The sequence below is a fragment of the Bos taurus genome, chromosome 7 (genome assembly GCF_002263795.3).
Source record: "Bos taurus isolate L1 Dominette 01449 registration number 42190680 breed Hereford chromosome 7, ARS-UCD2.0, whole genome shotgun sequence".
Lineage (NCBI taxonomy): Eukaryota > Metazoa > Chordata > Mammalia > Artiodactyla > Bovidae > Bos > Bos taurus.
In genome coordinates this window covers 108893506-108907573 of record NC_037334.1, presented here as the reverse complement: position 1 = coordinate 108907573, position 14068 = coordinate 108893506, and the positions used below count along the sequence as shown (strand labels likewise).

At 39.9% G+C, this 14068-nt stretch overlaps 1 protein-coding gene across 2 annotated transcripts in view; it reads right to left on the bottom strand.

The window, feature by feature from the left end:
- MAN2A1 (mannosidase alpha class 2A member 1) overlaps nucleotides 1-14068 on the bottom strand; it is a 210749-nt gene that overhangs the window by 98241 nt on the left and 98440 nt on the right. For both annotated transcript variants that reach the window (NM_001205886.3, XM_059888188.1), the window contains exons 8-9: nucleotides 10274-10451; nucleotides 772-974 (exon numbers count right to left, since the gene is read on the bottom strand). In NM_001205886.3, coding sequence (NP_001192815.2) covers nucleotides 772-974; nucleotides 10274-10451 — 381 coding nt within the window. The remainder of the gene's footprint in view (nucleotides 1-771; nucleotides 975-10273; nucleotides 10452-14068) is intronic.

Sequence of the window (14068 nt, the reverse complement as noted above, 5' to 3'; positions counted from 1 at the left end):
CCACATTCCAAGTGGTCTGGTCACACATGGCTGGTGGCCCCTATGCTGCACATACAGCAGAGAACTGAGCATTTCTCACTACAGAAAGGCCTACTGGCTAGTCATCGAAAAGAACTGGATAATGCAGGTGTAGAGAGTGCTTTTATGTTTTTTCTATTGACTTTTTCTGTCTTCTCCATATCAGTTTATTTTTTCAACCAATCATTTTTTCAACCAATCATTTTGCCTCCATCAGTTCCCATCTCTTAAATTTTCTTCTTTAAGCAGAAAACCATATCTATAGAAATGTGTTTTAAAATAAGAGCTGTGATCGAGTCCCCAGTCCTCCCAATGATGAACACAGCTGTCTCAGAGGACAGTCTTTGAGGCCTGCCCCCGGCAGCTGAGGGCCTGTCTGCTCCTTCTGAGCCCTGGTCCCGCCTCTGTAACCCGGCTGACCAGGCTCCCGGCCTGCAGGCACTCAGTGATGCCGCTGAATGCTGCTACAGTGTGCAGGTAACACAGGGGGCCAGTCAGAAAAATAGAGAATGTGGAGTACAACTCCCAGAAAAGCCATTACAGAAACTGTTTTTCCTTCAAGAGCAAAACCCTTGTAAAAATCTGATTACTTCCAAAGATATAGCTCTGACTGCATTAAAATTTTACAATTACATTAAACACATCCTAACACATACAACATAAATGCTGTATACTACGCAAAACTCTACAGACAGGTAATGATAACATAAAAGAAGTGAAACAATAAATGCAGCTCTCTAAAGGTAAATGTACCTTAAATGGGATTCCAATATCCTATCCATTCGTTTGTAAAAGGGCCTGGATGTAAAATAGCCACTCCAGTAATGATCATCTCGGTCAGCATAAGTGAAAAAATCTCCACTTACAACAGGGAATATTGATTGGCTATTCCTACTACTGGCTGAAGCTTCTTTTTCTAGTGCATCAAAATAATCTGATAAAGTCCCAAACTGTATCTAGTGGGGGAAAAAAAAAAAAAAAGTTACATTTCATTTATTCACACATTCATCTGTACCTTAAAATTACTTTTAGTGCTGAAAGGAAAAGTTCCTAATAAATATTTAAGGCATGCTTCCAAATTAGGATAAATATATAGCTCAGATTTACTTAAATGCAGGGGGAAAAGCACTCAGTGATTGTCTTTTACTTGCATCAAGTCCCAAAAAACTAAGAGAAAACTTGCACATGTAAGCAGTTAGAAGAGTTAATCAGAGCTACAAATGTGTGGATCTGAAAACTCCTTATACATTTCTAGAATCTCCAAGTGTGCAAGGACTGGGCTACGGCATAATCCAGAGATGAATGGCAAGTAGGGGAAACAGCAAAAATAAAAGGTGTGTATTTTAAGTACATGTTACAGCAGTCTGGAAGAACAGCTTTGTTAGCTATTAAGTATTTCCACATATCATATCCACATATTCTCCTCTGGCCTCCACTCTACCAGGTCTGTATTCTTACAAAGGAGAAAGGAGAGACTTTAAGAACAGCAGGTCATTTAAAAAAAAAAAAAAAGGACTTTCTCTACCAGTAGGTAACAGTGAGCAATAGAAGTAAAACAGAAAAGGGGATGAGAATTGCAAGGTTGACTGCTCAAATGAAAAAGTTTTTCTGACTAATGACTCAAATTACCGGTACATAAATCCATTTTTATGATCTCAAACTAGTCTATAAATCAGAGGAAAAAAGAAATATTATACAAGATCTAATAAACATATATTGAAAGGTGGTGTTGCTAGAAGTAAATAGACAATTAAACAGGAATGTGTTCTTTTTAAAAAGACGCTAATTTTTTGGTTTCTGATCTTATACACACACACACATATATACATGGTCAATGAGTTAATTTGTTTTTCCATAAGATGTAATGAAACCCAAGAGACCTTTCTGGCCAACGCAGTACATAGATACACACCCAGATACTGAGAGCCATTTTGATTCAGTGTGGCAGAAAAATAATTAAAGTAGTCAAAACCAGTTAGTGGCCCTCCAGCAGTTACTAAGAGCAGCACAGAAGCTGTATCCCGACGACGTGGGTTTGAACGCTCTCTCCGCCACTTATCTAACACTTAGTTTTGAGCGTATTATATAGTGTTTCTGCACGTCTCCATGGTACAGCTGATGGATTCTAAGTAAAATGCTTAGAGACACGACTGGCAAATAGAGGTATAAGCTTTGGCTGTTACTCCACCACTGCAAAGGCAAAATATCAACTGGAAACACCACAGTGATATTAGTAAGACAAACGTAAGTTTTCATAATCTGTGATATAGTGAATTTTGTAACAGCAAAATGGATGATTATTCCATTCCTTATGCTTGCGTTAAAGAAAAGCAGCTTTTTCAAAGTTAGCTTTTTACATTCATTTTACTTGGAGGATAGCCGTCTTCCATGTTGTGCTGGCTTCTGCGGCACAGTGAGGTGGAACCCTGTGGGCACACACACGCCCCCCCCCCCCCACCTCGTCCCCCCTCCACCCCCGGCGCATCACAGAGCTGGCTGGGCTCCCTGTGGACAGCGGCTTCCCAGTAGCTGTCTACTTTGCACGTGGCGATGCATTCATGCCAATGCTCCTCTCAAGCTGCCCCACCCTCTCCTTCCTGCACTGCATCCACAAGCCCATTCTCCACGTCTTTCTCTCTACTTCTCCCCTGTAATATGTTCACCAGTACCATTAAAAAAAGCAGTTTTAAACTACATTATCTACTCTAATCTTGGCTTCACCAAATACAGTTTTTCTTGGGCAAGCGAATCTATTTGTGCCTGTCTCCTAAAATATAATAGGAATAATTATGTGCTTACCAGAAAATGCTCAGAGAATTAAATAACTGTTAAAGCAAAGCACTGTACTAGAGGACATTATGCCAAGTAGATAAAGAGAAGGAAAAATACTGTATGACCTCACTTACATGTGAAATATAACAAAAAATGAACAGCTCAGAAAAAGAGAGTAGAGGTAGGGGCAGGGAAGGAAGCTGGCCAAAGGTGGCCGAAAGGTACAAACTCCAGTTCTAAGAGAAGTAAGTGCCAGGACTGTAATACACACAGCATGACATCTACAGTTAACGCTGCTGAACGAAATGTATGAACGCTGTGAAGAGAGCAGATCCTAACAGTTCTCATTGCAAGGAAAAATTCTTTCTTTTTATTTAATTGTATCTATACAAGAAAAGAAATGCAAAAAAGCAAAATGGCTGTCTGGGGAGGCCTTACAAATAGCTGTGAAAAGAAGAGAAGCTAAAGGCAAAGGAGAAAAGGAAAGATACAAACATCTGAATGCAGAGTTCCAAAGAATACCAAGAAGAGAGAAGAAAGCCTTCTTCAGCGATCAGTGCAAAGAAATAGAGGAAAACAACAGAATGGGAAAGACTAGGGATCTCTTCAAGAAAATCAGAGATAGCAAAGGAATATTTCATGCAAAGATGAGCTCAATAAAGGACAGAAATGGTATAGACCTAACAGAAGCAGAAGATATTAAGAAGAGATGGCAAGAATACACAGAAGAACTGTACAAAAAAGATCTTCATGACCCAGATAATCACGATGGTGTGATCACTCACCTAGAGCCAGACATCCTGGAATGTGAAGTCAAGTGGGCCTTAGAAAGCATCACTACGAACAAAGCTAGTGGAGGTGATGGAATTCCAGTTGAGCTATTCCAAATCCTGAAAGATGATGCTGGGAAAGTGCTGTGCTCAATATGCCAGCAAATTTGGAAAACTCAGCCGTGGCCACAGGACTGGAAAAGGTCAGTTTTCATTCCAATCCCAAAGAAAGGCAATGCCAAAGAATGCTCAAACTACCGCACAATTGCACTCATCTCACACGCTAGTAAAGTAATGCTCAAAATTCTCCAAGCCAGGCTTCAGCAATATGTGAACCGTGAACTTCCTGATGTTCAAGCTGGTTTTAGAAAAGGCAGAGGAACCAGAGATCAAATTGCCAACATCTGCTGGATCATGGAAAAAGCAAGAGAATTCCAGAAAAACATCTATTTCTGCTTCATTGACTATGCCAAAGCCCTTGACTCTGTGAATCACAATAAACTGTGGAAAATTCTGAAAGAGATGGGAATACCAGACCACCTGATCTGCCTCTTGAGAAATTTGTATGCAGGTCAGGAAGCAACAGTTAGAACTGGACATGGAACAACAGAATGGTTCCAAATAGGAAAAGGAGTTCATCAAGGCTGTATACTGTCACCCTGTTTATTTAACTTAAATCCAGAGTACATCATGAGAAACGCTGGACTGGAAGAAACACAAGCTGGAATCAAGATTGCTGGGAGAAATATCAATAACCTCAGATACACAGATGACACCACCCTTATGGCAGAAAGTGAAGAGGAACTAAAAAGCCTCTTGATGAAAGTGAAAGAGGAGAGTGAAAAAGTTGGCTTAAAGCTCAACATTCAGAAAACGAAGATCATGGCATCTGGTCCCACCACTTCATGGGAAATAGATGGGGAAACAGTGGAAACAGTGTCAGACTTTATTTTTCCGGGCTCCAAAATCACTACAGATGGTGACTGCAGCCATGAAATTAAAAGACGCTTACTCCTTGGAAGGAAAGTTATGACCAACCTAGATAGCATATTCAAAAGCAGAGATGTTACTTTGCCAACAAAGGTTCGTCTAGTCAAGGCTATGGTTTTTCCTGTGGTCATGTATGGATGTGAGATTTGGACTGTGAAGAAGGCTGAGCGCCGTAGAATTGATGCTTTTGAACTGTGGTGTTAGAGAAGACTCTTGAGAGTCCCTTGGACTGCAAGGAGATCAGCCCTGGGATTTCTTTGGAAGGAATGATGCTGAAGCTGAAACTCCAGTACTTTGGCCACCTCATGCGAAGAGTTGACTCATTGGAAAAGACTCTGATGCTGGGAGGGATTGGGGGCAGGAGGAGAAGGGGACGACAGAGGACGAGATGGCTGGATGGCATCACTGACTCGATGGACGTGAGTCTCAGTGAACTCAGGGAGTTGGTGATGGACAGGGAGGCCTGGCGTGCTGCGATTCATGGGGGTCGCAAAGAGTCGGACACGACTGAGCGACTGATCTGATCTGATCTGATACAAGATGATGGCTGCCAACTAAACTTATTGTGGTAATCATTCCATAGTATAGGTAAGTCAAAACATTATGCTATTAATATACACCTTAAACATAAACAGTGATATATATCAATCATATTTCAATAAAATTATAAACAAATTAAAAAGTAAAGCACTTTAGAGAGTTAATAGCAAATCAATCTCTCAATATACTTTAGTTTATTTAATATTAAGTATTACTCCCCAATCTCATTACTAGGAAGTAGAATACACTTACTAGGAAGTAGATTATGTGTGGACATACAAGAAATGAGGGTCACAAATACCAGGACACAGCATTAACTACAGACCCAATAGGTACAGATGAGATCAGAGAAGGATACGTAGTAACAGTGGCAAAACAGTCATTGATATAGGTATTTTTGAGTCTCACTTTCCTCATCCATATGGGGCTTCCCTGATAGCTCAGGTGGTAAAGAATCCGCCTGCAATGCAGGACCTTGGTTCAATCCCTGGGTTGGGAAGATCCCCTGGTGAAGGGAAAGGCTACCCACTCCAGATTCTGGCCTGGAGAATTCTGTGAATTGTATAGTCCATGGGGTCACAAAGAGTCAAACACAACTGAGGCACTTTTACTTTCACTTCCTCATCTGTGTAATAAGGGATTACTATTAGATAACAAAAATCACTTTCAGTTTCAAATTTTAGGGATCTGTGACATGCTAGAAAGTTAATATCAAAAAGAGAGTACACCCTTTTAAAAATATTTCAGTTAATTTTTGGTACTACCCAGAATGAAAATATTTTCTTCTTGGCAAAATCCCAGAGCAAAGTTGATGTAAGTGACCTGATGAGCTTTCTTACAAACTTAAAGGACTGAAATATAATCCTCTTGCAATGCTAGAGTAGTTTCAAAAAAAAAAATAATTTAAAGTAAATTTTTCTATAGTCTCTTGGTAGCTCAAATAAAGTATTTGGGATACCAAAAAATAACTGAACAAAAATATTTAAATGTTTTACACTAAAAAGCAACAAATAATCTTAAACATAACCTTAATCTTAAATGTAACATTAAACTCCTCTACCAGGATGACATAAAAAGAAAGGTTATATAGATTGCTAAATAAGTCGTGATCAATGGCAAACTGGCTGACTGGGCTAGTCCAACGTCAGTTTCTCAGTCACCTAAATCCAATTGCTTATTTTTGTTTGTCCTTCATTAGAAGAAAATAAGCTTAACACTTTCAGCTTGATTAAGCAACTTTAAACATCTCACAGAGAACAGATACAACTAGACAAACAAGTTTTAATACACAGAAAAAAATGTTTGAAGATATCTAAGGGCCCTCAAAGCAGCCAGGATTTGAAGGACAAAAATTCTTGAAATAAAGGAAATCAATAACCTCAGATATGCAGATGACACCACCCTTACAGCAGAAAGTGAAGATCAACTAAAGAGCTTCTTGATGAAGGTGAAAGAGGAGAGTGAAAAAGCTGCCTTAAAACTCAACATTCAAAAAATGAAGGTCATGGCATCCCGTCCCATCTTCAAGGCAAACAGAAGGGGAAAAAATGGAAAGAGTAAAAGACTTCATTTTCTTGGGTTCCAAAGTCACTGCAGACAGTGACTGCAGCCATGAAACTAAAAGACGCTTGCTCCTTGGAAGAAAAGCTATTACAAACCTAGACAGCATATTAAAAAGCAGAGGTAATACTCTGCTGACCAAGGTCCATATAGTCAAAGCTACAGTTTTTCCAATAGTCAATGTACGGAAGTGAGGGTTGGACCATAAAGAAGGCAGAGTGCTGAAGAGAAGAACAGAACTAGAAGACTCACTATCAGATAGTAAGATCTACTATGAAGCTCAAAGTATGAAACTAGTTAAATAGACAAAAGTGAGTAGAAAGTCTAGACACAGACCCACACATAAATCCATCTCCACTCATGATTAATAATAGAGATGACACTGCATAGAAATGGGCAAACTATGGTCTTTTCAATAAATGGTGCTTGATACTCACACGGGCAAAAAGTATCTTGATCCCTCCCCTCAGACAATATATAACAATCTATTCCAAACATTATTAAAAAGCAGAGACATTACTTTGCCAACAAAGGTCCATCTAGTCAAGGCTATGGTTTTTCCAGTGCTCATGTATGAAATGTGAGAGGTGGACTATAAAGAAAGCTGAGTGCCAAAGAATTGATGCTTTTGAACTGTGGTGTTGGAGAAGACACTTGAGAGTCCTTTGGACTGCAAGGAGATCCAACCAGTCCATCCTAAAGGAAATCAGCCCTGAATATTCACTGAATGGACTGATGTTGAGGCTAAAACTCCAATACTTTGGCCATCTCATGTGAAGAGCTGACTCATTTGAAAAGACCCCGATGCTGGAAAAGATTGAGGGCAGGAAGAGAAGGGGACGAGGAGGATGAGATGGTTGGATGGCATCACTGACTGGGTGGACAGTTTGAGTAAGCTCTGAGAGTTGGTGATGGACAGGGAGGCCTGGCGTGCTGCGGTTCATGGGGTCGCAGAGTCGGACACGACTGAGTGACTGAACTGAACTGACTGATTTCCGACATACTGTAAACAGACCTACATGTTGAAGGTAGAACAACAGCACTTCTAGAGTACAGCTTCATAAAGAATAGATTTTCACGACCGTGGGTAAACAAAAGTTTTTAAGCAAAACATAACAAGCACTAACCATAAGATTCTATTAAAATTAAGAATTTCTGTTCCTCAAAAGATAGCATTAAGAGAGAGAAAACAGAGGCTACATAGAGGGAGATAACATTTGCATAACTTTAATCTGAAAAAAGACTCAATCCAAAATACATAAGAGAAATATAAATGGTTAGGAAAAAGACAGACGACCCAATCTAATAAAATAATCATCAAAAGACTTAGCACTGCTCAAAAGAGGATACCCAAATGGCAATAAACTTATGAGAAGAGAGTCAGCCTCATTAACTACTGGAAATACAAAATAAAACCATCACATCCATCATAAAAGGAGAAAAAAGCTCTGATAAGATGAGCCTGAGTAAGGAAGAGGAACCACTGAAACTGTCAGAGGATGTGACATCCAGTGGGTCTACTTTGGAATTTTATTTGACAATATCTACTGAAGTTGAACATGTGCATACCCAATAACCCCAAACTCCACTCCATTTTATACCCCATAAACTCATACACACACACTGCACAAAACGGTCAATGCAGTGTTACCTGTCATTAACCAAAGCTGAAAACAATCCAAGTGTCCACCAACAACAGAATGGATAAATGGTGGTATGCTCATCAATATCACATGATACATGCCACATGTAACCCGTAACAGTAGATGAATTTCAAAAACATAATGTGCAGCCAAAAAAAAAAAAAATTGAGACACAAAATAACACATATTTAAGAGTCCCTTCTCATAAAATTCAAAAACAGGCAACACCAATCACAAAGATACAACCCAGAAGAGCGGAGTGGGGCAGGAGGTGGGAGTGGGGTTCAGCAAGAGGGGACAGACACACACCCACGGCTAACTCACGTTGACAGACGGCAGAAACCAGCATAAAACTGTGAAGCAACTATCCTCCAATTAAAAAATACAAATGAAAACAATGGTTACTCTTGTAGGAACTGGTCAAGACTTGGAAGGCTAGAAATGTTCTACATATTGGATAGGGGTTACATGTTGATTTTTTCTTCTTTCAAACAAAGTATATTTGGTTTACAATGTTATGCCAATCTCTGCTATACAGCAAAGTGACTCAGTTATACATATATATATATCCTTTTTAATATTACATGGGTGTTTTAAAAATTGAAAATATTCTCTGTGTACTTAATGGCCTATGCACTCCTATGTACATGATACATTAACTTTTCAAATTACTTTAAAGATTTTTCTAGGGGGCAAAGGAGGAAACAGGTAAAATATTAAAGACAGGATTAAATTCTTCAGAGTCATGCAGTGGCTCCTTCTGCAGACCTCAGAACCATTCCCCAGGAAGGTGTCTTTCGAGACGTATGCACGCGCCCCTCCGATCAACGGTCCCTGTGTGCACTTCCTCTTGGAGGGAAGCACAGAGAAGACCTACACACAGGTCCATACTCAAGGTTTATGACATGGCTGAAATTCGGTTTTAAGTATCTCGAATCACCGTGATGTTTTATTGAAGCTTATTCATCTATTCAGTATTATGTGCTTTTCCTTAATAAGCTTGAATTCACTTCCCACAGGTAAGCCCACTTCCTCTCTACTGTATTCTCAGTGTGGTACATCTAACAGCTCTGGATGTGCACACAGTACAGTGCGGGGTGAGCAGCCTCTCACACAGGGTCCACACGACTCGTGCTCAAGTCCTCACTCACACAACCCATCTGTAAAACGCTTTGATGAGATGAGTACATTGGAATGTGTCTGGGTATATGACATTACTGTTAATCTTTCAGATGGGATAATGGTATTACGATCATATTTTTCCACAGTGTGCTTATCATTTAGATACATAATGAAATGGTTATAGACAAAAATCCATGCCCTCTGAGATTTGCTCCAAAATTCTAGAGGAGTGAGACGACAGTGGAGCACAGCAGAAACAAGGGTGACCTTGAGCTGATGGGTGCTATAGGTGAATCATGGGTACTGGGAAGCAGGGAGAAATTTATGCTATTCTCAAAACTTCAGGGTACACTTTAAATTTTCCAGAGGGGGAGAAAAAGAGAAAGAATGACAGATGAATGATTAATTTTAGAAGACTTCTCATCTAAGAAAAATGCAAGTGTAGTCTCTGACACAAGACATTTGTTTGCAAAATTCTTGACATATGCGTCTGCATCTGCCAGTCACACTGCTAAATCACAGGAAGCGATTGAGAGAAACAGCAAACTTTCAGTGCTAGTAGGAAAACAGGACATCACTGGAAAACGAACATCACAACTTAGTAGGTACGTGTTTTCAACCACACAAAGCAATGCCTCTTTAATCCTCAATGAGTGGTAAGAAAGGGATAACTCTAGAAATGGAACGGTAATGTAAGATAATTTACCCCTTCATGAATCACACTTTTACAGAAGAACTACATATTCTAAGAAATACTAGGATGTGGGACGAAGGAACTAAGGCTGTTGTGTTTCAGCCTCCTTTAATAATGAAGGTTCACCTTCCAATATGGCATCATGATAAAGCATTTCTCATTACCTTAACATTATACTGAGAATGAGAGTTCATATAATCAAAAAGCAGCTGGTAATTCTTGAACTGGTGATCCCATTCGGTGCGTTCGGTGTAGCGGAAATCGTCTCCCAGCGGGGCCAGGACCACTGTGGTACGGAAGAGCTCTGACTTCTTTCGGTACTGGTCCAGGAGCATCTCGGCCCTGCAGAAGGAGAAGGAGCACCACTAACACAGCGGGAGCACTCGCACGAAGCGCGCTGCAGTGACACAGCATCACGCATTCTGCCTGTGTTCTCACGATTTACGAGACAGATTATTCTAACTACTGCACTAATTTTTCCTATCCCTCTAAAATATTGATAAATTCTTATCAGAGGGAAAACCCCATAGCTTTTCCATGGAATATCCTTAGAGAAATAAAGGCTTATGACAGCTTTGGCATAAATTCCTGAGGGCATCAGTGCCCTCCAAAGGTCAGCCACAGACACTGACTGCCAGATAGCCTGTGCCATAAAATAATTCAGTCCAAGAAGATAGATTTCTCATCTACATGAACTCTGACTTGCTTTGACTTAATATCCCTTTCTCTAACTTAATCTAAAATTGCCTAATTAAAAAAAATAAAATTGCCTAATTAAACATAAAATTATTTTGAATGAAGCCAATTATAGAACCATATTTCCTTTTCTAAAGGAAGAAAACCAACTCAGTCAACTTCTTCCATCAATAATCTGAGTGTCTGTCACAGTGTCCTTCATACTGATCAACAGATACAGCTAAGGAACTGCATGAGCTATTCTGGTTTCTCTCTCTCTGGGTCCTAACCCATGACTCAAAAGGACAGCTAAATACAACGTGCTGATAGGCTTCTGTATTTCATTTACTTACACTGTCTAGAAAACCTTTTGGGAAACGCTGAATGGGGGCCCCGTTTGAGAAAGCCTGGGAACACAAAGTAAGAGGAAGAGCTTCTGAAAGTGAAATTAAACAAGCAGATTAACCCTGAGGAGTTCTCCATGTGTCTAGTGCCAAAGTTTAAAAACAGTGATAGATGACAAACACGGTTTTTTATTCAGTATTCCAATTTTCACTTCAAGGATTATCCAGAAGTAGATTCTAATTCACGATATAAAAATTTATGAAGAAATCTCAAAGAACATCAACGATGGAAGGAGGCATTTTACAGAAACTATGAAAAAACACTGAACTAAATTTAGAATCTCATATGCTCTTTTTATATTGATGGTCTCTGAAATTGTTCTGCAAATATTAAATTAGCAAAAATTTAATAACTTGGTGAGTAAAATATAACCATAATATTCTTACTTAACATATAATACCTAGTTTCCTGAGATTACCATTCAATATAGAACTTAATTTTTACTAGTAATTTACTAATATTCCATATTTCCCAAAAAACAATTTTAAATTATTACTTATAATTATAAAGCACACATACAATGAGATTAATCACATAGGAAGATGTCTAAGACCTAAGGAAACAAGAGGAAAAATACGTACATGAATCACAGACAAAAGATAAAGTATAAATGAGCATCCAGCTAGATCCTTCAGGCAATCAGCACAAAAACGCATCCCAAGGCTCACTACTAGATACACCATGCTCTGCATGTATATGTGTGAAACACGGAAGAGGAAAGCAAGCACAGACTCTGATGAAGTGCCTTTTCTACACAGCACCCATCCCGACTCCCAGGCTGTTGCTCAGGAAGTGTCAGTGCTGGGAAAGCCAAGGGGCCACACTGCCAAGCTGGTAGGGAGTGGACACTCGCTACACATGGCAACCTGTGACAGGTGCCTTGGCCACATCACAGGCACAGGTGTGCGGCTGCAATCACTCTGCACTTATCCTACCAGGGAGGAAAGGGCAACTTGACTGGAACAGACGTCACATCACCTGACATGTAAACCATTACCATATGTAAAACACACGGTGAGTGAGTATCGGCTGCCCAGCCGTGTCCAACTCTCTGTGACCCCATGGACTGTAGCCCACCAGGTTCCTCTGTCCATGGAATTCTCCAGGCAAGAACACTGGAGTAGTTAGCCATTCCCCTCTCCATGGGATCTTCCTGACCTAAGGATTGAACTCCAGTCTCCTGCATTGCAGGCAGATTCTTTACCATGTGAGCCACCAGAGAAGCCCAAATTATATGGTACTAGATCTAAACCAAACTTGATAAAGAATGGAGTTTCTTTGTCTTCAAAGTAGAGAAACCTGATAAACTAAGCATACTGAATGTATCACCTGTACATGATAGTTAAAAATCATTTTCTTTAGGGTGTTAAAAAACCCAGTGCCATTAAACTGGAATGCCCATGCTTGATCTCTGAACATCACAAGGAAGGTGACATCTGCATGGGAAATAACCAGCAGAACCAAGACTTCAAGACTTATAAGCTAAACAACAACAAAAATCTATGTAAGCATTATACAGATTCATTCATCTGTATGTCCCTGGTGCCTGGAAGCCCCTTTCAGAATCACTGGAACTGACTGAACACAAGGTGTGTTCTGAGGGGGGTTGGGGAGGGGGGGCGGTAGTCTTTGAAGGGTTCCAGGACCATCAACAGGATTGCGCAGAATGGCTCTCAGGCACTCTCAGCAGCACCCGAGAAAGAAAAAGAGGGGCCTCGCACCATCTGTGGGTGCTCGGGGATTCCCTGAGCTAGCCTGCAAGAAGTCTCCCGGAGCCCCTGACCACTGGAGTAAGAAGAGGCGTGCAAACCCCACTTAGCGGCAAACAGCTAAGTGTTCTCCCAAGAAGGCAGGCAAGGATCCCCCGACCCTGACCAAGCCACCACCACCTTCCCGCTGCACCTCTGCGACAACTGTACTGAATTACCCGCTTATGTCGAAGCAGCCTGGCCCTAGCAGGCTGTTCAGGTTCTACACTGCTCCAAGAGCCAAAAAAGAAACCAAACAGATCCCAAATCTTGGGACACTTTTTCTCAAAACAACTATAAAAGCCAGATTTTGATATACATAAAGGATCCACAACTTTAAGAAGATGGCCATGCTGAGATACTTTTATGTCTGCCACAGTGAGAGGCTCACACTGCAATATCTCCTTTATCGCCACAAGGGCTCAATCAGTGCAAGGAGACCCAAATCATACCTTCATCCTCACACACACTTTTTTAAAAATAGATTTTATTGAGCACAGAGCAACAATCTTACTTTATTTAAAAGGCTATATTATTTTTCTAGCAGAGTTGAGTGTCTTATATTACAACACAGTGTTTTATTTTAGTGTATTACATACCATTAATTTTACAGTGAAGAAATTAAACTTTTAAAAGCACCAGAATTAGAAGTATAGGTAGCTTGATTTAATGAGATGCTTCCATCTTTAGGACAGTTTTCTTCTAAGAAAAAACAAGTAATTCATTTCCTGATTTTTAGTTAACAATTCTTAAGAATAAATATTCCTAATTAAAGTTTTCGGTAAGTCAAAAACTTCAGAAAGATGCAAAGACATGTATTCATCAGAGCTGGGCAGTGTTCACTATTACTGATTGTTATTAAGGGAACAGATAATTATGCTCTTTATGTGATCCATTTCAATAAACATGTTTTTGCAATTGGGTTGCTTCTCTTACCAATTTATACCATAGAGACCATAAGTTTTATTATCAACAAAAGTATATGAAATCAATCAAACACAGTAGGAGGCTTTTATAATAAAGGCAAAGGAGAGCATAGTAACAGTGTATAACAGGTTATCCACCGTACATTGATCTACTGTTGTTCACTTTCCATTAAGTTGTAACACAGAAGGCAGACAGACAAGGCTT